The 26093-nt window shown below is 43.8% G+C and overlaps 1 protein-coding gene across 2 annotated transcripts in view; it reads right to left on the reverse strand.

Moving 5' to 3' along the window:
• Positions 1–4585: 4585 nt before the first annotated feature.
• LOC137551728 (prostaglandin reductase 1-like) overlaps positions 4586–26093 on the reverse strand; it is a 29232-nt gene continuing 7724 nt past the window's right edge. For both annotated transcript variants that reach the window (XM_068271359.1, XM_068271358.1), the window contains exons 4-10: positions 25449–25508; positions 25195–25362; positions 23330–23447; positions 21699–21854; positions 16838–16943; positions 8049–8167; positions 4586–4858 (exon numbers count right to left, since the gene is read on the reverse strand). In XM_068271359.1, the coding sequence (XP_068127460.1) occupies positions 4745–4858; positions 8049–8167; positions 16838–16943; positions 21699–21854; positions 23330–23447; positions 25195–25362; positions 25449–25508 (841 nt within the window). In that variant the 3' untranslated portion in view covers positions 4586–4744. The remainder of the gene's footprint in view (positions 4859–8048; positions 8168–16837; positions 16944–21698; positions 21855–23329; positions 23448–25194; positions 25363–25448; positions 25509–26093) is intronic.

Consider the following 26093-nt stretch of genomic DNA (forward strand, 5'->3'; position numbering starts at 1 on the left):
AGCTGTCCATGGCCATCAAACCTGAATGAACTAGAGATGTTTTGTAAAAAGGAATCGTCCAAAATACCTTCAAAGAGAATCCAGAGACTCATTGGAACCTACAGGAAGCGTTTAGAGTCTGTAATTTCTGCAAAAGGCGGATCTACTCAATATTGATTTTATTTCTTTTTTGTGGTGCCCAAATTTATGCACCTGCCTAATTTTGTTTAAACAATTATTGCACACTTTTTGTAAATCCAAAGAACTTAATTTCACTTCTCAAATATCACTGCATAGGCAAATGGGGGGGGGGGGATTAAAGCTGCCCAGAATCCCCCCTCAGACCAGGGCTGGTGCAGTGTCTGGGGACAGGCACAAGTTGAGACACCAGAATATCTGCAGGCATCCTGCAGCTCACAGCACTGCCCCCTTTCTTTCTCTGCTACAGTTGACTTTGGATGTAGCAGCAGCATGTGTACAGAGCATGGAGCAGCTCTGGAGAACTTAACAGATTCAGGTATGAGCACAGCCCTGTGCCCCTGCTGGGTCCCCTTCATTAGCAATGTTGGCTGTCCTCATTATTATCTGTATTCAAACTGTTCCTGATCAATCCCGTTGTCGATCGGGAGCAGAATGATCATTTAGGAAATAATTCTCAGATCCTGTCAGTCAGATGAGAAATTGCATTATGTGTAACCAGTATGATGTCCTACCATATTATTATACTGTATTGTGCGTGTCTGAGGGATACCTTTCAGGAATCCCCCCCCCCCCCCTTGAAAATCCTGAGTTTGCCCCTGCACTGTGTGTGTCTCCTATATGATATATTTAACTGAGTGACATTTTTTATCGTAACAACCAACGATTTATACAGTAAAATCATGACTCTTGACAAGGTTGCCCAAACTTTCGCATCCCACTGTATGTATCGAAATTCCAAAGAATTGATTTTTAAACATTAAAGATTACATTTATTACATTTCTTTGTCTAATGAAAATTGCTTTTTGTTGTGTCTCCAGTAGGTTCATCTTCATAGCAATAGTAGAAAACAATCTCTCTCATATTAGTACTAGCATCTGTTGCTAAGCTGTCATAGAAAAGGCCATAAGAATAAAGCTCTTCACAATCATGTCTAGCTTAAACAAATATGTATTCCTGCCTTACCCTATGAAACCTGAAATGATGAGGTGGTGTAAAATGCTCAGCAACTTAAAGGAGAGCTGAGGATCAGATTGTATTTGGTAGCGTTGGTTTACACACAAGTAACTGACTTGGTTGTTGCTTACCTTTGTCTTGCCATGCACAACGTATGGCTATTTCCTATGGAAACGGATGTCCGAGCACCCCCTTGTGTCAGTGTTTATACAACAATATATGATTTCTGGTATCAACATAGAACAAAAAAAAGAGATATTGGAAGTAGGAATAAGAACTAGCAAAATGTGTGTGTTCTGGTCCTTTAACCACTTGCCGACCGCACACTCATACCATGCGGTGGCAAAGTGGTAGCTGGAGGACCAGCGACGCAGTTCTGCGTCGCCAGGTGCCTCCCTAATTAATCAGGAAAGGCCGCTCGCGCGAGCGGCCGTTTCCTGTCAGATCACGGAGCGGGTCTCCGTGAATAGCCTGCCAGCCGCTGATTGCGGCTCGCAGACTAAATGTAAACGTAGGAGACCTATGTCTCCTTTGTTTACATTGTACGGCGCTGCTGCAGATCGGCGATCCCGGCCAATCAGCGGCCGGGGATCGCCGCCATGTGACAGGGGACGTCCTGTCACAGGCTGCACAGGACGGATAGGGTCCTGAGCAGCCCCGATCACCAGGGGGCAAGGTAGGAGAGGGAGAAGCGGAATTTTGCCGCGGAGGGGGGCTTTGAGGTGCCCCCCTCGCAACAATACAGCCAGCAGGAGCGATCAGACCCCCCCCTGCACATCATCCCCATAGGGGGGAGAAAAGGGGGGCGATCTGATCGCTCAGCATACACCCTGATCTGTGCTGGGGGCTGCAGAGCCCACCCAGCACAGATCACAAAAAACAGCGCTGGTCCTTAAGGGGGGGGTAAAGGTTGGGTCCTCAAGTGGTTAAGATAAGAAAACAATCAATCTTTTGTGCAGGACCGGTTCTGTCATGAAGCAAGGTGAAACACTTGCATGAGGCGCAGAGGTTACAGGGGCAGCATCTCTGAACTGTGAGCGAGGTGAAGAGGTCATCATTGGGGAAAAGCAGCTTGTTGTGCTGTGTGGGGAGTCTGACAGTGAGTGAGGTGGGGGGAGGCAGGAGAGCAGCAGAGTTTCATTTGAATTAAATTAATCAGAGTAAATTGTCAGATACTGTGTGATCATTCCAAATCGGTAAGTGTGTGGGGGGGTGGTATCCTCACAAGTTTGCCTCAGGCAGCAAAAAGTCTAGGACCAGCCCTGCCTTTGTGCCAAGCCAGAGTATCCACCAAAGTGCTGTAGGAAAAGGAAATATCCAGTATCGCCAGTGTAATCATTTAAGAATGTTAGAGACCATAAGAAGAAAGGACAGAATCATATTAACTAGTTGCCGACCACTCCACACCAATTGGCGTGGACGTGACGGCCCCAGGACTGCTCACTGCTAATTGTCGTGAAATCCTGGGGGCGGAGATTGCAGGGGATCGCACGTGGCGATGCGTGCGCATATCCACTTGGCTTCGCTCTGACATCAGTCTCCCAGTGGCGATTGCCGCTAGGAGACTGTTAAGACAGCAAAACCGCCATCTATTTACATTGTACAGTGCTGCGATCTAGAGCAGCGCTGTACTGGGGACATCCGTGTCACTCGGCTGTCCCCTAGAGAAGCTGAAGAGCGATCGGCTGTCATAGGCTAATGCTTATGACAGTGCTTCCCTTCCTCTGTGCACTGTAAAAGGCTGCTCTGATTCACACCCCCCCCCCCCCCCCTGTGAGCTGAACTCATGTCCCGTTTACCTGAGCATTCTTCCCTTCCCCCGAATCCACCATGATTTGCAGTCTGGACTGGTGGGTAGAAAAAAGTGCCAGTGTCCCTTCTTATCTTTGCAGGATGTTCTTCAGACTCCATAGTCCTAGTCCAGGCTGATCTTAGCTGCAGGCAAGGCTGTATGTTAGTTGTCTCTGCCTGCCCGGCTCTTACACAGTTCCACCCCATGTTCAAGTCAGACCTGCCATTAAGCCTGCTGTGCAAACTCACTTTGAAAGCGCCCGCTGCCCGACCATGCAGTAATTTTATCCGCAGCTGAACTCTTCTCCGCTGCTTCACCAGTACACAAGCAGCCAGCAGCATAACAGGAGGCAGCCAGATCCGGTTCATGTGCGACCGCCCTCTGCTTTCTGCAAACTCTGATGCCGGGTGGCTGCATTGGGTCTGGCTTTCATGTGCTTGTGTACTGGTGTAGGAGAGTGCAGCCAGCAGCCAGAACGAATGATAACGCGGTTGGGCAGCAGACTCTTTCATGGAGTGTTTGCGTCACACAATGCCCCTCAGACACCCTAAACTAGGTCAATTATCCGGTGCCCTAGGCCATGGCCTAGGCGGCCTTGCCATAAATCCGGCCCTGATCGCAATGATTGGCTGGCGGGGGGAGGGAGGGGCTACAATAAAAAAAATGTAACATTTTTGAAAATAAGAAGACAATATAATACAATATAAGTAAAAATATAGAATAATTAAAAAAAAATTATAATTCCAAAGTCCAAGTGAATTTCAGGGACCGCATGCTCAAAGAGGATTTTAGAATATTCATTCTATCAATCTGTTTTCATATACAGATGATTGTTTCAGCACAAACCCCCTTTGTCAATGAAGTGTAACAGTGGAATAATCTTCTAAAATAAAACCTAACTGTCTCTGCGTCATCCTCTTTCCCTGTCTGTGTGTCCGTGGTTTTGTGCACAGTACAGTCAACCGTTGGGACAGGTGGATGGGCCAGGGAGCAGGGGGGGCGTATGCGCGGTGGACGGGTGCACGTGCCCACTAACATGCAGCAGCGGTGGCGGCGGTATCACTACCTAGAGCCCGTTTTTAAATGGGCTTAGGTAGAGTACTCATATATAATTCACAAGTGACAGGGTATGCAATGAAAAAATGTTGCCATAGAAATACTGTTAAACTATTGCTTACTAAACAGGAAATACCTAAACCTGCAAAACTGCTCTAGTCCATAAGGGAAAAGCAATGTGTATATGTGAAGTCAAGCGTTTAAAGGTAACCTGAGACAAGGGGGGTAAAAGAAATCATACTTACCTGGGGCTTCCTCTAGCCCCCTCCCTCACTGTCCTCCCGGATGCTTCCGTTCACCTGCTATCAGCCCTGGTAAACTGCCTTCAGTCAGATGTCAGATGGGCTCTTCTGCACATGCGCGGCCTGGCAGTGTGCATGCGTCCGTGTTCATGTTGCCGGCAGCATTCTGTGCCTGAGCAGGTAGTAGTGAAGTCCTAGGTAAGTATGAATTCTTTTACCCATCTCATCTCAGATTCTCTTAAACTGGGGACTAGGGTTATAAGGTACAAGCACAGTTCAACACATTCATATGATTTTTCACAACTTTTACTTGTTACATACTTCTATACTTGTTTATCTGAGTAGCAATATAACACGTGAAAAAGGAAAAAGCTAACATTTATTTCAATATTGAACACAATCTGCGATTTTTTTTTTCTGTACTGGGTACTTTGAATTTATTGTGACACTAGTTAAAACATCATGTCTCCCAATTCATATGAAATGTTATCTAAGTGACTTTCAACCAAGAACACACAACTATTTTGCTGTTATTATCGCCTTGCCAATGTTGTCTCCTTTGAGCATCCCAATAAATGCTGAGGGAATATTGTCAAAGCCCTTGGTGACGTGTTCGTGGCACTTTAGCTTCCCCTGTGTAATGACAAGCAACTCAGAATCAGTCATGGTTATACAGAGTCTTATGCACAAGATAAAACTGGAAGCTTAAAAAAAAATCAAGATTATTGTATCTGCCTATCTATCTATCTATCTATCTATCTATCTATCTATCTATTCCTTAGAAAGATCAAAAGAACAAAGAGGAGGGGATGGCGGAGAATAAGTTGGCTAGATACAGTGGGATGTGAAAGTTTGGGAAACATTGTTAATCATCATGACTTTCCTGTATAAATCGTTGGTTGTTACGATAAAAAATGTCAGTTAAATATATCATAAAGGAGATACACACAGTGATATTTGAGAAGTGAAATTAAGTTTATTGGATTTACAGAAAGTGCGCAATAATTGTTTAAACAAAATTAGCCTAATCAATATTTAGTAGATCCTCATTTTGCAGAAATTACAGCCTCTAAATGCTCCCTGTAGGTTCAAATGAGAGTCTGGATTCTGGTTGAACATATTTTGGACCATTCCTCTTTACAAAACATCTCTAGTTCATTCAGGGTTGATGGCTTCCGAGCATGGACAGCTCTCTTTAACTCACACCACAGATTTTCAATTATATTCAGGTCTGTGGACTGAGATAGCCATTCCAGAACATTGTACTTGTTCCTCTGCATGAATGCCTTAGTGGATAACTTGTTGAAAGATCCAGCCCTGATGTAGCTTCAGCTTTGTCACTGATTCCTGGACATTGATCTCCAGAATCTGCTGATACTGAGTGGAATCCATGCGTCCCTCAACTTTGACAAGCTTCCTAGTCCCTGCACTGGCCACACAGCCCCACAGCATCATGGAACCACCACCATATTTTACTGTAGGTAGCAGGTGTTTTTCTTGAAATGCTGTGTTGTTTTTCCTCCATGCATAACGTCCCTTGTTATGCCCAAATAACTCAATTTAACACAGCACCTTATTCCAAAATGAAGCTGGCTTGTCCAAATGTGCTTTAGCATACCTCAAGCGGCTCTGTTTGTGATGTGGGCGTAGAAAAAGCTTCCTCTGCATACAGCATCTCCTTGTGTAAAGTGTGCCGAATGGTTGAACGATGCACCGTGACTCCATCTGCAGCAAGATGATGTTGTAGGTCTTTGGTGCTGGTATGTTGACTCTGACTGTTCTCACCATTCGTCACTTCTGTTTATCCGTTATTTTTCTTGGTCTGCCACTCCGAGCCTTAAAGGGGCAGTACGACGAAAAATTGTAAAATGTAAAATATGTGCAAACATACACTAATAAGAAGTGCATTTTTTCCAGAGTAAAATGAGCCATAAATTACTTTTCTCCTATGTTGCTATCACTCACAGTAGGCAGTAGAAATCTGACATAAGTAACAGGCTTTAGACTAGTCCATCTCTTCATAGGGGATTCTCAGCAAGGCTTTTATTCTTTATAAAGATATTCCCTAAAAAGGATTTATACAAAGATGCTGGCCAGCTTCCCTGCTTGCTACACAGTTTTTTGGCAGTTGGACAGAGCAACTGCCATTCACTAAGGGCTTTTGAAAATAAATATATGCCTGAGAATCCCATATAAAGAGATGGACTAGTCCAAAACCTGTCACTTCCATCAGATTTCTACAACTTACTGTAAGTGACAGCAACATAGTAGAAAAGTAATTTATGGCTCATTTTACTCTGAAAAAAATGTACTTATTATTTGTATATGTTTGTACATATTTTACATTTTACAGTTTTTCGCTGTAGTGTCCCTTTAACTTGAACTGAGACTGTGGTCTTCCATTTCCTCAATATGTTCCTAACTGTGGAAACAGACAGCTGAAATCTCTGCGACAGCTTTCTGTATCCTTCCCCTAAACCATGATGGTGAACAATCTTTGTCTTCAGGTCATTTGAGAGTTGTTTTGAGACCCCCATGTTGCTACTCTTCAGAGAAATTTAAAAGAGGAGGGGATCTTACAATTGACCCCCTCTTGTAATTGGATTCACCTATGTATGTAGGTCAGGGGCCGCTGAGCTTACCAAGCCAATTTGAGTTCCAATAATTAGTTCTAAAGGTTTTGGAATCAATAAAATGACAACAGTGCCCAAATGTATGCACCTGCTTAATTTTATTTAAACAATTATTGCACACTTTCTGTAAATGCAATAAACTTAATTTCACTTCTCAAATATCACTGTGTGTGTCTCCTATATGATATATTTAACTGACATGTTTTATCGTAACAACCAAAGATTTATACAGGAAAATCATGATGATTAACAACGTTGCCCGAACTTTTGCATCCCACTGTAGTATCTTGGAAGCAACAAACATGACAAGCTTCAAGGGGCAGCAGAGGAGAGAGGGGCCTGGCATGCTGTGGTCCATGGGGTCGCAAAGAGTTTGACACAACTGAATACTGACTGAACAACAACTAATGGTGACTGAAGGGGATGTTTACCTCTAACATGAAAGTGTGAACGTTTAGAGAGGCCAGAGTCATTAGCTGAACAGCTTTGAGAAAGGAGCATGGCTCTGAAAGATCAATTTGTCAGCTGTTTCTTTAGCTGACTTTTTTCCCCTGTTCATTTTGGAGGAGCTATGTACAAACTGGTATACTTGCCTTAAAAACTTTGGCATTTGCCATTTATTTGATCTATGATTGCTCTTTTAAAGAATAACTTGAATTAATATATTGATTTGATTGCGCTGGTCCAAACCAATTGATTTTTATGACATTACCATCAGTTTGTGTAACAAAGGCTCAGACATAAGTGCATTCCTCCATCTTGATAAGTGTGGTCTGTTTCTGAACTTCAGAATGATTTTGTGCATTAGTTATAATGCAGTTTTGTAATAAATTACCAAGTTAGAGTAATGAAGGCCAAACACATCAGATAAAGGCTACCTGTATAAGAAAGTCTCACCTAACTTCAAGCCATTTTGTCTGTGGCCTCCCACATTTCCATGAATGCTTGGCTTGGCCAATTTCTTCTAGTCATTGAAAGGGAAGGGAAGATGAGTGAGCAGCAGGTATAGCCAGTGTAGCTATTATTTCATAAGAGACATTAGCAACAGGAATATGTTTTCTAACCTGTCCAAATAAGGATTCACTGGAATGCTGTTGTCCCTATAACATAAAACTTATCTTGTGTCTAGAAGTGCTTTTGCTATAACCATTAAATAAGATAAGCCTTATCCAATAAGGAAGAGGAATTACCTCAACAACCCACTTCAGAAGTTTTTCCAGACCCTCATCATATCTGTTCAGCCATCGTTGGACTGTGAATCCTTCCATGCGCAGCTCTTTGAAAATTAAAGGCAGGTGGACATACTCTCCTGTAATGGAAGATATATTTATAATGATTCAATAAAAAAATAATCTTTGGTTAATAGTTTAGATATGCCTTGCTCCGGAAAAAAAAAAAAAAGGTTTGAATAAGACAAAAGAGTGAAAACACAGATGTCCAAGTAAACATTAGCCTGGATACAGTGATGTGCTAAATAACAAAACTGTTCATTACTTCACCGCTGTCCTCAGGAGTGAGATCTGAGAGACAGAGAAGGAGGAGGTATGGTAGTGGGATACAAGGGCAGGCCACAGGGGTAAAAGAGGCATGTTATTCTGGACACAGTGCCACTCTCTCTCTTTTTTCCATACCCCGGGCGTCCGGGAAGTCTGCAGCTTGCTCCACCCTTCACTTACACCTCCCAGTGAGGTGTCCCCTCACCTTGTCATCGGGACCGCATTGAGTCACTTCTTTCCAGGAATCCTGGTGAGTGGATTTTTTTCTACCATACTTGTACAGCACTATCCTTGCTGATTTCATACGGTCGCCGCATAGGGTGGGGATGTGGCCGTGGACGTTTTTGAGCTCCCCCCCACCGTATGCGGCAACCGCAGATTCTACAGTACTGCTCGGAAGTTTCAATATGACACCTGGCATATAAGACGACCCCCGACTTTTGAGAAGGTTTTCCAGGGTTAAAAAGTAGTCTTATACGCCAGAATATACTGTAGTTTTTCTTGAGGCTCTCATTTATATAAGTCATGGTGTAGCCAAAGAAAGGAGTTTCTAAGACAGAAACTTGTACACGCTATGGATCCAACAACCAAACTCAAGCAAAGCAACTTGGTGTATACAGTTACATATACTGAAGTCTGCATATCTTTGTATATTGGGAGACAAATCAGCCTCCCCCAGAAAGCACATAGCTCAACACAGAAGAGCTAATTCTGCAGATCAAGACCCACCTACACCTCAAAGTGAATCTTTTTTTTCTTTTCTTTGGGCATTTTCTGTTTACACTAAATCCAGGATGGGTCGATGTCTCTTTACTACAAACAAAGGTGTGATAAGAAACTGCTTCTGTGTGTCTGAGAACTGTGTCAGATGGAAGACTAAGGTACCTGGGCACAGAAGGCTGAAAAGCCTCTGAATTTCTACTCAGTGCTCAGGGGCGTAACTAGAAATCACTGGGCCCCCCTGCGAATATTTGGATGGGGCCCCCCCATAGGTGCCAAATAATCGTAATGGGGCAGCGTTTCACTGTAAATTAATTGTAAAGTGGGCAGCATTTTACCAGACAATCGTAATGTGGGCCAGAAAATCGTAATGTGGGCACCAGTCACCAGAAAATAGTAACGTGAGCAGCAGTCACCAGAAAATTGTAACGTGGGCAGCATTCACCAGACAATCGTAATGTGGGCAGCGTTCACCAGAATATCGTAATGTGGGACAGAAAATCGTAATGTGGGCAGAGTTCACCAGAAAATTGTAACATGGACAGCATTCACCAGACAATCGTAACTTGGGCAGTGTTCACCAGAAAATCGTAATGTGGGCCAGAAAATCGTAATGTGGGCAGCGTTCACCAGAAAATCGTAACGTGGACAGCATTCACCAGACAATCGTAACGTGGGCAGTGTTCACCAGAAAATCGTAATGTGGGCCAGAAAATCGCAATGTGGGCAGCAGTCACCAGAAAATCGCCATGTGGGCAGCAGTCACCAGAAAATTGCAATGTGGGCATCAGTCACCAGAAAATCCTAATGTGGGCAGCAGTCACCAGAAAATCCTAATGTGGGCAGCAGTCACCAGAATATCGTAATGTGGGCAGCAGTCACCAGAAAATCCTAATGTGGGCAGCAGTCACCAGAAAATCCTAATGTGGGCAGCAGTCAGTCACCAGAATGTCGTAATGTGGGCAGCAGACACCAGAAAGTCGTAATGTGGGCAGCAGACACCAGAAAATCCTAATGTGGGCAGCAGTCACCAGAAAATCGCAATGTGGGCAGCAGTCACCAGAAAATCGCAATGTGGGCAGCAGTCACCAGAAAATCGCAATGTGGGCAGCAGTCACCAGAAAATCGCAATGTGGGCAGCAGTCACCAGAAAATCGTAATGTGGGCAGCAGACACCTGAAAATCGTAATGTGGGCAGCAGACACCTGAAAATCGTAATGAGGGCAGCAGACACCTGAAAATCGCAATGTGGGCAGCAGTGACCAGAAAATCGCAATGTGAGCAGCAGTGACCAGAAAATCGTAATGTGGGCAGCAGACACCTGAAAATCGCAATGTGGGCAGCAGACACCTGAAAATCGCAATGTGGGCAGCAGACACCTGAAAATCGCAATGTGGGCAGCAGACACCTGAAAATCGTAATGTGGGCAGCAGACACCTGAAAATCGTAATGCGGGCAGCAGACACCAGAAAATCGTAATGTGGGCAGCAGACACCAGAAAATCGTAATGTGGGCAGCAGACACCAGAAAATCGCAATGTGGGCAGCAGTGACCAGAAAATCGCAATGTGGGCAGCAGTGACCAGAAAATCGTAATGTGGGCAGCAGACACCAGAAAATCATAATGTGGGCAGCAGGCACCTGAAAATCACAATGTGGGCAGCAGACACCTGAAAATCACAATGTAGGCAGCAGACATTAGAAAAAAAAATGCACCTGTGAAAAAAAAACAATTCACTTACCTGACAGAAGTCTTCTCCTCTCCCGGCATCTCTGGCTCGCAGCTCCCCGAGTCCTCCTGGCTGCAGCACATCTCCCGCGCTGACAGGCAGAGTGCAGGGCTACGGCAAGATGGCTGCCGAAGCCCTGTACTAGAGACACAAAGTCTCCAGTGTAGGGCTTCTTCGGCGGCCATCTTGCCGTAGCCCTGCTCTGCCTGCCGGAGACTATGCAGGCTGCTGAAGCGGGGCTGCGGGGAATGAACTGGCGCAGCGTCTATTAGACGCTGCCGCCAGTTGAGCACCTTGCTGGGGGGTCCAGAGCAGCGCTCCCCCCACGGACAGTGAGCAGGCCCCAGAGCAGCCCCGGGCGGCCGGGCCCCCCTGCGGCTGAGAAAGTCGCATCCCCGGTAGGTACGCCGGTGGTGACAGCCTTTCCTCCTCCGGGCCCCCGACTTGCTAGGGGCCCCCCTGCAACTGCAGGGGCTGCAGGGTCTATTCCTACGCCCCTGTCAGTGCTGATGTCACCAGAAAAATAGCAACTTCCATGCAGAGAAAAGAAAAAAAAACAGCAGTATGAGCTATGGGTAAGAAGCAGCAGTGGAAAAGTACTATGGAAAGCATGTTTGTTATTTCAAGGTGCAGCTAATGTCACATTTACCTAATGTATACCTTAAAGTGTACGAGAGCTCTAAAATTAAAAAGATTTTACATACCTGGAGCTTCCTCCAGCCCAATCCGCTCCGATCGCTCCCACGCTGCCATCCTCCACTGCCCGCAGCTTCGGGAACTGGGTCCCCGCACTTCCGTCAGTTGTAGCAGCTGCTGGAGAGATACGTAGAGAGCGCACATCTTACGCCAGACTGGCTACGACTGACGGAAGTGCAGGGACCCGGTTCCCGAAGCTGCAGGCAGCGGAGGACAGCGGCGTGGGAGCCATCGCAGCAGATGGGGCTGGAGTAAGCCCCAGGTATGTATAAAATATTTTTAATTTTAGAGCGCTGAGTCCCTTTAAAGTGAATCCGATGAAAGAGTGATATAGAAGCTGCCATATTTATTTCCTTTTAAACAATGCAAGTTGCCTGGCTGTCTCCCTGATCCTGTGTCTCTAATACTTTTAGCTCTAGACCCTGAACAAGCATGCTGATAAAGTGCTCTGACTCAAGTCTGTCTGAATTAGCCACATACTCATACTTGGTTCAGGGTTTTGACTGACTTTTGCCAGAAGATCAGCAGGACTGCTAGGTAACCAGTAATATTTTGTCACAGGAGGCCCTCAGGATGACCACAAATGGCCTTCTAAACGGTGCCAGCGCACGGATCGTGCGAACTCTGGTCGCAATCAATGCGCAGGAACCGTTGGGAATTAGCCGCAGACAAACCAGAAGGGAGCCTGTGAGGTACGGTAATTACAAAAATACACACTAATTCAGGGTATAACTGCCACCACCTCGGTTACCATGGGCCCGAGGAGCCCACTGACTGACTAGTCCTGCGAATAAAAACGGTTAAACACACTCTATTCTGTCTAGCCAACAACAACCAATAGTAGCGTCTCTTCAGAGATCTGAGTTCAGTTTCTGTGTATGGCTGAAAAGCAGGGTAGCGGAACAGTGAATGACTTTGATAAAGTCTTTTATTCACAGGCAAAATAAATAATTAATATATACAGACAATTATTAAAATCAACAATTATTAAAACAGTAATAGCCAGTATGAAAAATAAAAGGGAGAAAATACTTAGGGTTTGTGGAAATATGTCCTTTTGTGGGAAAATCATCAAGTCCTTGGTTTCAAGTTCAGCAGAGTTCTTTGTTCCAGGTTACAGAAGATGGCCAATCAAGATGGCCGCTAGCCATGTGTCCTTTGCTTCAGCTTAGACAAGATGGCCGCCAGCCCTGTGTCCTCTGGCTGGCAAGGTGCTTTCGCAAAGGTGGAATTGGGAGGACTGAATTGCCCGGGCAGCTCATTCACTTTTAATGGAGCTGAGTTCAGAGGCGGGCTTCCAGAGTCGGCCCCCCAGGCCGAATTATGGTAATCACATCTGGGCAGGGGCTTTCAACAGCCCCATAATCCTGACATGTTCTCTAGGCCGACCTACGCGGCCGGCACACAAATAATAATTACATATTATCGATCCCCAGAACCTACCGATTAATATGATATCAGACATGGCTAGTGCAGCGGATCAGGTTTCTGAGAAGATTCATATCTCAATAACCGGATGTGCCATCACAATGAATTTCATATCAACACGATGGCCAGATTTTACCGAACAAGACTATATGAATATCATAGCTGTGCGATATACGGTTTTCGTATACCGACAGGAAGTCCTACCACCCATGCTTTCTTATGGCCCGTGCTCAGTGCCGTTGAGTCTGGAGTGGAAGCAGGTTTGAATAGCCCCCTGCTGGGATTAGCTTCCTGGCTCTCCCTGTTATGAAAGGCTCAGGCTAATTAACATCTAGGTGTCACCTGGTTCCCAGAACAGAAAAGGGAATTCATGCCTCCATGTTATTCTGCCTTCCACAGGGAATATGTCCAAGCTAATTAACACCTCCCCCCAGGCTTTTACTCAGCTAAGACAAATCACCCAGCTTTTCCTAGGCAGAGGGAGACTACACAATCAATCCAGATTCTATTGATCTGAAGTGCAATCGATGCAGGGAATCGAGTGCGATCGCTTTTTCTTCACGGGCGGTTCCATGACGCGCCTGCGGCCCTGCAACCGTCCGTGACCTGTTTAATATCAAACAAATAAATATGACAGCCTCCATATGTCTGTCACCTTGGGTTCCCTTTATAGGATCTCGGTCACGAAAATCTTAAAATTTAAAATACACTATATGTAAACATATACAATTAAGAAGTAAGTTTCTTCCAGAGTAAAATGAGCCATACATTACTTTTCTCCTATGTTGCTGTCATTTACAGTAGGTAAGTAGTAGTAAAAATCTGACAGAACCAACAGGTTTTGGACTAGCCCATCTCCTCATGGGGGGTTCAAAGGGATTTATCGATTTTCAAAATGCAGTGCCAGGGAATGGCAATTGCTCTCTCCAAGTGCTAAAAAAGTGAGTTTTTTTTTTTTTTGCGATTCCCGGTGATTTCTGTGCGATGGGCATTTTTGGTAAGCGTTTTTGTAAGCGCTGTTTTGGGCGTTTTGCGATTTCTAAGTGTCCTAGACCTTTTTTTTTAAAGGGAAAAGGACCTAAAAATCACAGAAACACTTCACATTTAAATTGACAGGGGAAAAAACACCCATGAAATCGCTGGCAAATAGGGATGGTCAGAAATGTCGATTTCCGATTCTGCAGAAATTCCGATTTCTGCCAATGCCGATTACCGATTTCGCGGATTTCCGATCGGTTTCCGATTTCCAAGTTCAGATTTGTGATTTCCTACCGGTAGTAGTTTTTTCTTTTGGTCATTTTTTGCATTCTCTGATTGGTCCAATGCTTCCGAGTTCTGTGATTGGGCTAAAATTACCGAGTTGTGGTTATGCAGTATTTGTACAGAAATCCGATTTACGATCGGTTTCCGATTTCCGAGTAGTGTTTTTTTTTGGTAATTTTTTGCATTCTCTGATTGGCCAAATACTTCCGAGTTGTTTCTGCATTCTCTGATTGGTCCATTGTTTCCGAGTTCTGTGATTGGCCTACAATTACCGAATTGCAGTAATGCAGTATTTCTGCAGAAATCCGATTTCCGAGTTCCGTTTTCCGATTTCAGATTGGAAATTCAGATTTCTGATTGGAAATTCGGAAATTTCAATTTCCGAAATCCGAATGAGCATCCCTACTGGCAAATGCGCTTTTTCTAGCGCTTTGCGCTTTTCCTATACCTCCCATTATTGTAAAATCGCCTCGAAAATGGTCCATGCAGTGCTTTTCAGATCGTAAAGCAAATGGAACGCCCCAATCTGAACTAGCGCAGAGGAAAGCATGGTGTAAGTGCTTTCAGGGCGATTTTGAAAAAAAAATGAAAAAGCGCCTCTAGTGTGAACGAGCTCTGAGGCCTGGAACCCACTGAAAACCGCAAACGCAAAACGCAACCGCTAGCGTTTTGTCTGAGCGGTTTGCAAGCGGATTCATGCGCGTTTTTGGTCGTGTTTTGCAACATTGTATTTTTTTCCCCAGCGGGTGCCTAGCGTTTTGCGTTTTGCATTTTTATCCTGATTGGTCCTGTGAATTATTTTTCATTTTGTTACAGTGTGCTGAACCGCAAAACGCTAGCAAAACCGCTCAGTTTAGGTTTTGCTGAGCGTTTCCGCTAGCGGTTCAATACTTTACATTGAAGCGCTAACGCTCCCAAAATGCTGCATGTCCTGCGTTTGCGTTTCTGAGAAACGCAAACACTCCTGTGGAAGTTGCCCCATCCATTAACATTAGCCCAGCGTTTTGGCAAACTGCTAGCGTATCGCAGTGCTGCCAAAACGCTGCCAAAAGCGCTCCTGTGGGTTCCAGCCCTAATAGAATATGTATTCAACAAACACATTATAACGCCCAGGGGTCTAAATATTTATGTGATCATTTTATTTATCTTTTTTATATTCATGTTAATACTAATTTAGACCTTTTTGAGTCTTGACTAGAACTGCTTTTTTATTATTAGAATCATTGAAACATCCTTTTAACTGGCACTTGCAACAAACTAAATCAGGTTTTGAAGCAGACCCGGCAAAGTAAAAACTGAATCATTTTTAAGACAAATTGAATAAAAAATGCTACAATTCCATCGATTCTATTTCATGATTAGAAGTTCTTTATCAACTAACAGAAATATAAAGCTATAAATACAGCTTGCTTGTCTCCTCAATGTATAGATCTGTAGGTGTCACTGTTGCTCTATGGATATCAATGAAAGCAATAGCTTTGTTTCTAACACACTTTGCAAAATTCCACAATAAAAACTTTAAAATGTTATGAGCCATTATAATTGAATAGATTATGGATGACAATGAACATCATGGTTTTACAACCCTGGAGACATATTGGATCCTACAATTGGGAACTCTATCACCAAATGATTTAAACTTATTCCTAAAAAACATGACACATAGGTTGAGTTTCATTTGTTTTAACAGGATCAGAGCATTATTATTGGTATGTACCTATATTTGAATTGATAAACTCCTTAGGGACAGCTATATATATATATATATATATATATATATATGTATATATATACAGGTCAGTATACATTTTTAAATGAGGTGGTATTCCTATGTATAAAATATTGTTTCATTTCATCCTTGGTCGTTGATCTCCAGTATATAAAGAAAGTAATTTTTTTATTGACGGCGCCCAAATTACTATCTGAGCACTGCTACTGTCGTAATTCACATTATGGCCTATGGTGGCGCATGGTGTGCCCAAATTTCCTTGTGTCGGTTAGCCCTGTCTCACATTGGATGATGTTAAGCCAATAGTGGAAAGGTGAGGGGGGGGGGGGGGGGCTTTACATGTCTTTAAATATATATATATATATATATATATATATATATATATATATATATATATATATATATATATATTTTATTTGCTTTTATCTGTCTGTATAATTTAACTTGCATCTGTCGGGTTAACCTTCTCTCTCACTGCACCGCTGGTCACATGACTGCAGAACGCTGGCAAAAGCGTTTTGTCCATAGGCTTATACAAAGGACAAAGGGACATGATCTCTATGGAGTAAAAAAAGGAGTTTCTATCTATTTAGGAATGCATACTTTACAGTAGGAGTTGTCAAAATGTGGAATAATTTACCACAGGAAGTAGTTACGACAAAATCTATATCTGCATTTAAAAGAGGTTTGGATGCTTTCCTTGCATTGAAGAACATTTTTTTTCCCTTAAGGGTTAATTGGCCCAAGCCAGGTATTTTTTGCCTTCCCCTGGATCATATGGGAGCGTGGAGGATAGTAAAGTACCTACCTTATTTATTTATTTATTTATCTTGTTGGACTTGATGGACAAGTATTTTTTTTCAGCCAAACTATGTAACTACAGTATGTAACAGTCTGCACAACACAGTTCATATTTACCTTTTCGAGGTACTTCATCATTGTACAGTGCAATAGCTCCACAAACAGCAATTCTTCCGTATTTTCTCATCTGTTGTAATGCCACATCTGCAAAATATCCTCCAACCTACAAATCACAGCCAAAATATAGGGATCGTTTGTATGTTCCTATGCCTTAAAAACAACCATATTTTACAACCACAGACCACAACCAGGACCACAGTTCCTGCAAAGATTTATACATCAAGGAGACCAAGCAACCCTGGAGTAAGTGCATGACCCAACCTATGAGGCCCAATTCTCCTGGACAAGATGGTCAATACTCTGCAGTCTACCTACACCTGGAGCAGAAGGTACCCTCTTTTCAGGATGGGAAGATGTATAATTTAAATCTCTACCTGGATTTGGGCGTTTTGTTCAACGTAAGACAGTAAGTAAGAAAAGCACAATGTTTGGGTAGGAGATTTCCAGGCCCTTTCTTAGTGCAAGTAATTTATTTACTTTAGGAAGCAGTCCACCATGTGGGGTTCATCTGGCTGAATGTGCATACTGACTCTAATATTTTTAGGCAAACATGGTAAAAATAAGTTGATGATGAATTGAGTTCCCTTCCACTGTTTAGGGATGCCTGACCGAATTTGACATAGATGGACTTATCACACCTCTTAGGTGCAACATTAGAAACTATACACTGGAGAAGTCTGACAAAACTAAATTTCATTCTCCTGTAGGATGATATTTCTACGAGTGCAGACATGTGGTGAGCAATCTCAGATGTTGTGTACTTGAGGAGGTGTTCTACAGTAAGGAAGTGGATCCCCAGACCTCCCTGTTGTGTAGATGTATCTGTGATCTTGGAATGCTCACTCCCAATGGACTGAATGAACATTTCAATTTAAAATGTTTTCTAAGAGCATTTCTCTCTGCATAACAATGTAGCATGTCTCTTTAAGTATTGTGCCCACCCATTTGTCCAGTGGGTGTGTTTTATGCTAATTATGTTGCATTTAAATTTGCTTGTTGCAAAATCATCCTGTTAGCAGTTGATAAAGACCAAACAGGTCGAAACGTCCTGATTTTCTTACTGTGGCACTTGCAAATAATTGACCAAAAGGCCCAAATCCAGGTTGAGACCCAGTCTTTCCTTTTCTGTGGTTGAATTTACATTTTTTATGGATATGGGTGTTGACTTATTGACTCCCTGGGCCTACATAATCTGGGTTGCGACCAGGGCCGGATTTGTACTTTTTACCGCCCAAGGCCGCCTGTCACCAGCCGCCCCCTCCCCTCCCAGAATCACACACACATCAGTACACAAATTCCAACAATGACACCCCCCCCCCCCCCCCCCCCCAAGCAAATAAAAACAACAGTACCTGCATCTAGGAAAGAAAACTTCTTACAGCTCCCTTGTTCCAGCATCCATATAGTACTGGGTTGTCCCCCAGGGCATCAGAGATGGCTACTGGACCTCCAGGCATCCTCCAATGTAAATAGTCATCCCCCGGGTCCCCTGCAAACCATTTTCAGTGGAATGCACTCACCTGTCCGGCTGGCCCACTCCTCTGTGTGCTTCATCCTCATGGGTGCCTCATCTCTGTGACCGGACAGTATGAACATTATTCAAGTGGTCACAGAGATGAGGCGCCTGCGAAGATAGAAAAACGTACAGATGAGCACGCCAGCTAGACAGGTGTCCATGTGCTTTGCTGCGAATACTCAGAAGCTCTGGGGGACCATTATTCACTGAGAGAGACCAGCGGGGTTCGCCAGCCGTCTCTGGGGCCCTGAGGGAAAACACAATACTATATGGAGGAGGGGCATGCTGGGATCTGTGCTTCCTCTACAGAAGCCAGGAGAGCATGCTGGGAGCTCTGGTGCCTCTATGGAAGGGGGGGGGGTATGCTGGGAGCTCTGGTGCCTCTGGAGGAGAGGAGCTTGCTGGCAGCTGTAGTGCCTTTATAATGGAGGGGAGGGAGAGCTTGCTGGGAGCTGTAGTACCTTTATAAATGGGGGGGGGGGCTTGCTGGGAGCTATGGTACCTCTATAGAAGGGGTGTGTGTGCTGGGAACAGTGATAGTGGGGAGGGGGTTCAGGACTCAGGTAATCACGAGCATGCAGGCCAGGGTCACAGCAGCAGTTGGTATTCTCAGTCAGGAGACATCAGATCCTACAGCTTTCTGCAGCCAGTGCTTTCCTTCCTCTGTGCACTGTAAAAGGCTGCTCTGATTCTCCCCCGTGTGAGCTGATCTCCTGTCCCATTTATCTGAGCATTCTTCCCTTCCCCGAATCCCCCATGATTTGCAGTCTGGACTGGTGGGTAGAAAAAGGTGCCAGTGTCCCTTCTTATCTTTGCAGGATGTTCTTCAGACTCCACAGTCCCAGGTAGAGATGGGCCGAACGGTTCGCCGGCGAACGGTTCCCGGCGAACTTCGGTGGTTCGCGTTCGCCTCCCGCAGGCGAACGTTTCCGGAAGTTCGGTTCGCCCCACAATGCACTATGAGGGTCAACTTTGACCCTCTACATCACAGTCAGCAGGCCCAGTGTAGCCAATTAGGCTACACTAGCCCCTGGAGCCCCACCCCCTTATATAAGGCAGGCACCATTATGGCCACTCGTGTGCCTGCATTAGAGAGAGTAGGGCGAGCTGCTGTCTGTCTCTCATAGGGAAAGATTAGTTAGGCTTAGCTTTTCCTGGCTGCATACCTGTTCAGTGATCCTGCCACTGCATACCTGTTCTGTGAACCCACCCACCACTGCATACCTGTTCAGTGATCCTGCCACTGCATTCCTGTTCTGTGAACCCACCCACCACTGCATACCTGTTCAGTGATCCTGCCACTGCATACCTGTTCTGTGAACCCACCACTGCATACCTGTTCTGTGATCCTGCCACTGCATACCTGTTCTGTGAACCCACCCACCACTGCATACCTGTTCAGTGATCCTGCCACTGCATACCTGTTCTGTGAACCCACCACTGCATACCTGTTCTGTGAACCCACCCACCACTGCATACCTGTTCAGTGATCCTGCCACTGCATACCTGTTCTGTGAACCCACCCACCACTGCATACCTGTTCAGTGATCCTGCCACTGCATACCTGTTCTGTGAACCCACCACTGCATACCTGTTCTGTGAACCCACCACTGCATACCTGTTCTGTTCAGTGGACCCGCCACTGCATACCTGTTCTGTTCAGTGGACCCGCCACTGTATACCTGTTTAGTGAACCCGCCACTGCATACCTGTTCTGTTCAGTGAACAGTTTGGTGTGTCAGTGTGAAGCAGTACCTTAATTACACTACCTGATTGATGTATACACATGCAAGATGTTTTAAAGCACTTTAGGCCTGTCATTTAGCATTCAATATGATTTCTGTCCTTAAAACGCTGCTTTGCGTCAAATCCAGATTTTTCCTGGGGACTTTTGGCGTATATCCCACTCCGCCATGCCCCCCTCCAGGTGTTAGACCCCTTGAAACATCTTTTCCATCACTTTTGTGGCCAGCATAATTATTTTTTTTTTCAAAGTTCGCATCCCCATTGAAGTCTATTGCGGTTCGCGAACTTTAACGTGAACCGAACCTTCCGCGGAAGTTCGCGAACCTAAAATTGGAGGTTCGGCCCAACTCTAGTCCCAGGCCAGGCTGATCTGAGCTGCAGGCAAGGCTGTATGCTAGTTGTCTCTGCCTGCCCGGCTCTTCCACAGTTCCACCACGTGTTCAAGCCAGACCTGCCATCAAGCCCGCTGTGCAAACTCGCTTTGAAAGCGCCCGCCACCCGACCATGCAGTAATTTCATCCGCAGCTGCACTCTTCTACACTGCTTCACCAGTACACAAGCAGCCAGCAGCATAACAGGAGGCAGCCAGATCCGGTTCATGTGCGGCTGCCCTCTGCTTTCTGCAAACTCTGATGCCGGGTGGCTGCATTGGGTCTGGCTTTCATGTGCTTGTGTACTGGCGTAGAAGAGTGCAGCCCGCAGCCAGAACGAATGATAACGCGGTTGGGTGGCAGACTCTTTCATGGAGTGTTTTCTTCACACAATGCTCCTCAGCCGCCCTAAACTAGATCAATTATCTGTCACCTAGGCGGCCTTGCCATAAATCTGGCCCTGGTTGCAGCACTGAGGTTCTCTGTATTGAAAATGTACAATTTGGACAGAAAAAAACACGTGATAGTGCCCATATAGGTCAAATTAGGTCAGCCATCCCTAAACAGTGAAAGGGAACACAATTAATCATCAACATATTTTTATCATGTTTGCCTAAAAATATTAGAGTCAGTATGCACATTCAGCTAGATGAACCCCACATAATAGTGTCAATTTGCTGGACTGCTACCTAAAATAAGTAAACTACTTGCACTTAGGGCCTAGAAATCTACTACATTTAAGAGAACTGAATAAGTTACTAATTACTATATAACTGTATAAGTTACTCTGTGGCAGTGTCCTAGAACAGAAAAAGGTGTTCAGTTGAAGCCTTTTTCCTGTGGATACCTATTTATATAATATATCAAGAACAAAACATAAACATTAAATTGAATTCCTTGAAAGTCATCCCTATTGTTGAACATAATTCCTGAGTCTCAATGACCAACAGACCTGAATATACTGCTAGGAATTCCTGCACATCAGCTCTCAGACCGAGAGTCTGGGTATCACTCTTTCACTGGCATAGAGATCACCGTAGCAACCATAGTGGCTGCTATGGGGCTAATAGCCAAGGGTGACCAGCAGCAAGGCCGTCAAATGTTTAATGATGGAAAAATGATGGAAAAATACAGTTTTGAACTGGCATTAGATCAGAGCTGAATATTCAATTTACAAGGAAATACAGTCATTGGTTGCCTCTCAGGTGATAAATGTGCCACTTACATTCTCAAAGTAACAGTCATAGCCCTCTGGAGATGCTTTCTTCAGAGCGTCTTCCAAGGATCCCGCTGTCTTGTAGTTAAAAGCTTCATCAAATCCAATTTCTTTCAGATATTCAACCTTGTCATCAGAACCAGCAGAACCAACAACCTTACAGCCCTAAGAAGCATCAATATAAAAAAAAATATTAGTACTGTTTTTTACAATATTACCCTGATTTGCAAAGGCACCGCAGGGCCAGTTTTTGTCAGCAATCAAAGTGGCCCAGAATTATTAAAGGGTATCTATTTTATCTAGAGGACAGCTGAGCCTCATATAAACCCTAGCCTTGCTGATTATCTGGCACCACCTTGGATGAGAATCTACTGTGTATACAGCAGCCCCCCGAAGTTGTTCAGCGATCCATCCTGCCAGAGCACACAGCTTGGTAGTGTAAAATAGCCCAGTAGGCTTAAAGCTCAAACACATGAGCATTTTGCTGGCAATGCTTGCATTTCCCAAGAACCATTGGGTCATGCTATGTTACCTCTGCTTTGTGCATCAACCCCAGGATCTCTTACGGTAGAAACACCAGAAAAATGGCAAGCGATTTAGTGGGCATTTTGTAAGCATTGACCACTCTAGAAATGCTACATGCTGCTGTCAATGATCACCTATCTGAACTGATTCAAACTTTACCTTACCTTTGTTGTAATTATGTATGCTAATCGTGGGGGTATAATTAGATCCTGCACACCGTCCAAACACAAGCCCTCGATGAGTCCTATTGGAATGGACGAAACGCATCGGGCAGAGCTTAAGGTCGGAGTGTGCAGGAAGCTGGCAGCCATCTGTGATTTTACATGTGCATATGATTTTATTACATGTGAGTGCACTTTCATAACTTTTATATGTTTAAACAAATGGTATTACGCTATGAGGAGATATGTTTAAGCCTAGTGTCTGCGGAGTATGGATTGGAACAATTGGAAAATCTGAACTTCAATGAGATATTTATCTGCTGGTCTGTGGTTGGTCAGCCAATCAGTCTGGTGAGTATATTGTTTTGCTTATTGGTGACTGGAAACACACATCGTGAGAAATCACTTTTATTTGCACGGTGGTAGTTGGAAAGTGTGCAGGTTATTCAGTAATACTACATCATAAGTGATTGTTTGGTTTACCGAGGACAGCCTAAACGTGTGGATCTGAAGGAACTGGTCTGAGGCATAAAACGTTTATTGTTGGATTGTCACTGGTCAATGTTCAGATCTGGTGAGCGATTATTTCACATGGTATTGGTGGAGCAAGTTTTACGACTGTTGATGTGGATGCATAAAATGCTTATTGCTGGTCTATGGGTCAGCATTAGGATCTGGTGAGCGATTATTTCACATGATACTGATGGATCGAGTATTTATTGGTTTATGAAGAGGAGCCATTGAGTTCATAGTGACTTTGGGACTTAATAATTGTTTGGGAGCACCTACACATCATTGAATTTAATTTTTTGTGGGTACAACTATATCCGTAGGTGTAGCGAACCCTTTACAAAAGCATTGATTTAGTTATCTGGCTTTGGAAGCAGTGCATTATTTTTTGTTGGTTATATACTATAGATGGAAGATAGTGTGGAAAATGGCTGAATTACTCACAATAATTTTTCCTATCTGGCCAACTATGGATCCCACAGCACCCGCAGCTCCATTGACCAGAAGTACGTCTCCTTTTTTTGCAAAGAGGATCTCTTTTAAACCGAAATAGGCAGTTAAACTGTAAGAGATAAAATTAATGTTATTTAACTCTGTAATGCCAAAATTATACTTCTAAATTATACTTCAAAAAATGTCCGTTCTCTACTCAAGTGGGATCAGAGCCTCAATCTTTTCACTGGCAGCCAATTACACAAAAGATACCATTCAAAATCATGACACTCGCGTACAAAGCCCTTTACAATTTAGTCCTCCTTATCTAAATAAGCTTATTTCCAGATACCATCCTGTACGCAATCTGCTCTTCCAACAATATTGTCCTGTCTTCCTCCCTGGTTACCTCTTTTCACTCCCACCTACAAGACTTCTCTCAATCCTCTCCCCTCCTCTGAAATAACCTTCCTCAACACATCCGCCACTTATAGACACTTACTCTTTTTAGGTGCAACCTGAAAACCAGTGGTGTAGCTAAGGAGCTGTGGGCCCTGATGCAAGTTTTACATTGGGGCCCCCCAAGCACTCAATACATAACAATTGATATGGCGCACCAAAACCTGCCAACGGCAACTAAAGTGTCAGAGGTGCAAGAAGGGGATGGGGAACAGTTTGTTAATGATTGACACTATTTAAAGTATGTAAAGAAGTGATTATTATGAGCACAGGACCAATAGAGAGCTAATACTGTAGTTGAGGGAGGACCCTATGGGGCCCCTCTGGCTCAAGGGCCCTGATGCAGTCGCAAAATCTGCAACTCCTATTGCAACGCCCCTGCTGAAAACACACCTCTTCAGGCAGGCGTACTTTCTCTCTTAGGACACCTTGACAACTGACCACCATTTTACAATGTCATACACAGCTTCCCTTCCTTTATTATACTATCCCTTAACCCTTAAGACTGTAAGGCCAATTGGCAGGGCTCTCTTTCCCCTTTTGCCTCACAATGCTGTGTAATGAGTGTGCATATCTTCTACCATTATGTAAAATATGTTATTGATTTGTTTGTAGTCCACCATTGTCTTGAACTGTTAACTGTTGTACTGTTTATAATTTATTGTTATACCTTGTAATCTATTATACAGCGCTAAAGAAGATGCTGGCACTATATAAATCAATAATAATAATAATAATAATAATAATAATGTCAAGTGAAAATAAGGTTGAAGTGAGCTAAGCACCTGAACTTTTCCTGCTGGCCAGTGAAGATATCTATCAAAATAAAGGTTTACTTTCCATCTAGCATTATTGTCTTGCTTTTATTTTTAGGATTACAAACTATAAATCACTAAAAGAGATTTGAAGTGAGAGGGATATGGAGGCTGCCATATTTGTTTCCATTTAAACATCACCAGTTGCCTGACAGGCAATGGGATTGTTTAAGAGAAAATAAATATGGCACTCTCCATATCCCTTTCACGTCAGGTGTTCTTTAAATTATGAATTATTATGAAAAATTATGAATTATTATTAAGTATGGCTGTTACTTGTTTCTGCATGTTGAAATATTGTACAGCAGAGTTGAAACATCTGTAAGGTTTGCAGTCCTCTATGTTAGACCTGCGGACATTTTATCTAGCTTCTTTTTCATGTAACAGTTGGCGCCAAGACATTGAGACAGTGAGAATTCCTCTCTAGGTGGAGATTTCCTCTTACTTTGCGTTGCGTCCCTGGGCAGGAAGTTACAAATTATTTCTTCAACAAATATGCAGAGCAGATGGCAGTAAAAACCCGACAGAAGCCCTGTTTCTCACACTATCTAAAAGTATGAAGGTTTTTTCCTAGTGTCCAACAGACGTAGATTAAATGCTTACCCAGGCATCCCTATTGTTCCGAGAGCCAAAGACTTAGGGACACGGTCAGGCCAATCTGACAGTAATGGAGTCAAGTCTTTGCCTTGAGAGATGGAATGTGTTGTCCAGCCAGCATCTGATAAGGCATAGCTGCCAATTGGAAATCTTGAATTGCTACTCTCTATAACCCTATAAGATACAATATCTAAAATCATATACTGTAGTTTACTGAAGACATAGAACAAATATACAGAAATAAACTGTTATTTAATTACCTTCCAACCTGTTGTCCCATCATGATGTCTCCTTCTTTCATCATTCTCTTACTGTATGGCCTGATGCAAAGTAAAAAAAAAATTAATCTGTGTACATTACAGAAATGTCTTAGGCTGCCCATAGGAAGCGTTCATTTCCACCACTCGTGGGCTATTGACATGAGTCGTCATTGGCCATGGCCACCACTTACAGGTTTTACCGTGAATTTGGACTACAAAACCTTGTCCCTTCCCCAAGTACCATTTCCATTGGTGTGTTTTCCTGTCAGCACCGCTGGTCAGGGCTGCCAATAAGGTGGTTCTACCTGTACTCCTGCATGCAGAAAAGGAATTCCACACATAGGCACACAAATAGTGTTTTGTCTCCTGCATTTTCTTTCAGTCACAGACCACAATTCTTCTCTTATCAGTTCAATAATTTACTGTCTAGCCAAACCAGCATATACCATGTTTAGCGGAGATTCACTCCCTGTAATGGCCTATACATGCTCAACTAAACTACCTGATTGTCAACTGATTTTGCTCTGTTAGACATCAATCAGGCATCCGTATGCTTGGCAAACAACGAGAGGAGTGACTGATAAAAGGCCGTTTGCCCAATCCATCCGGTGGATCAACCCACACAATGCCATTTGAAAGACGCAC

Source organism: Hyperolius riggenbachi, chromosome 1 (assembly GCF_040937935.1).
Source record: "Hyperolius riggenbachi isolate aHypRig1 chromosome 1, aHypRig1.pri, whole genome shotgun sequence".
Lineage (NCBI taxonomy): Eukaryota > Metazoa > Chordata > Amphibia > Anura > Hyperoliidae > Hyperolius > Hyperolius riggenbachi.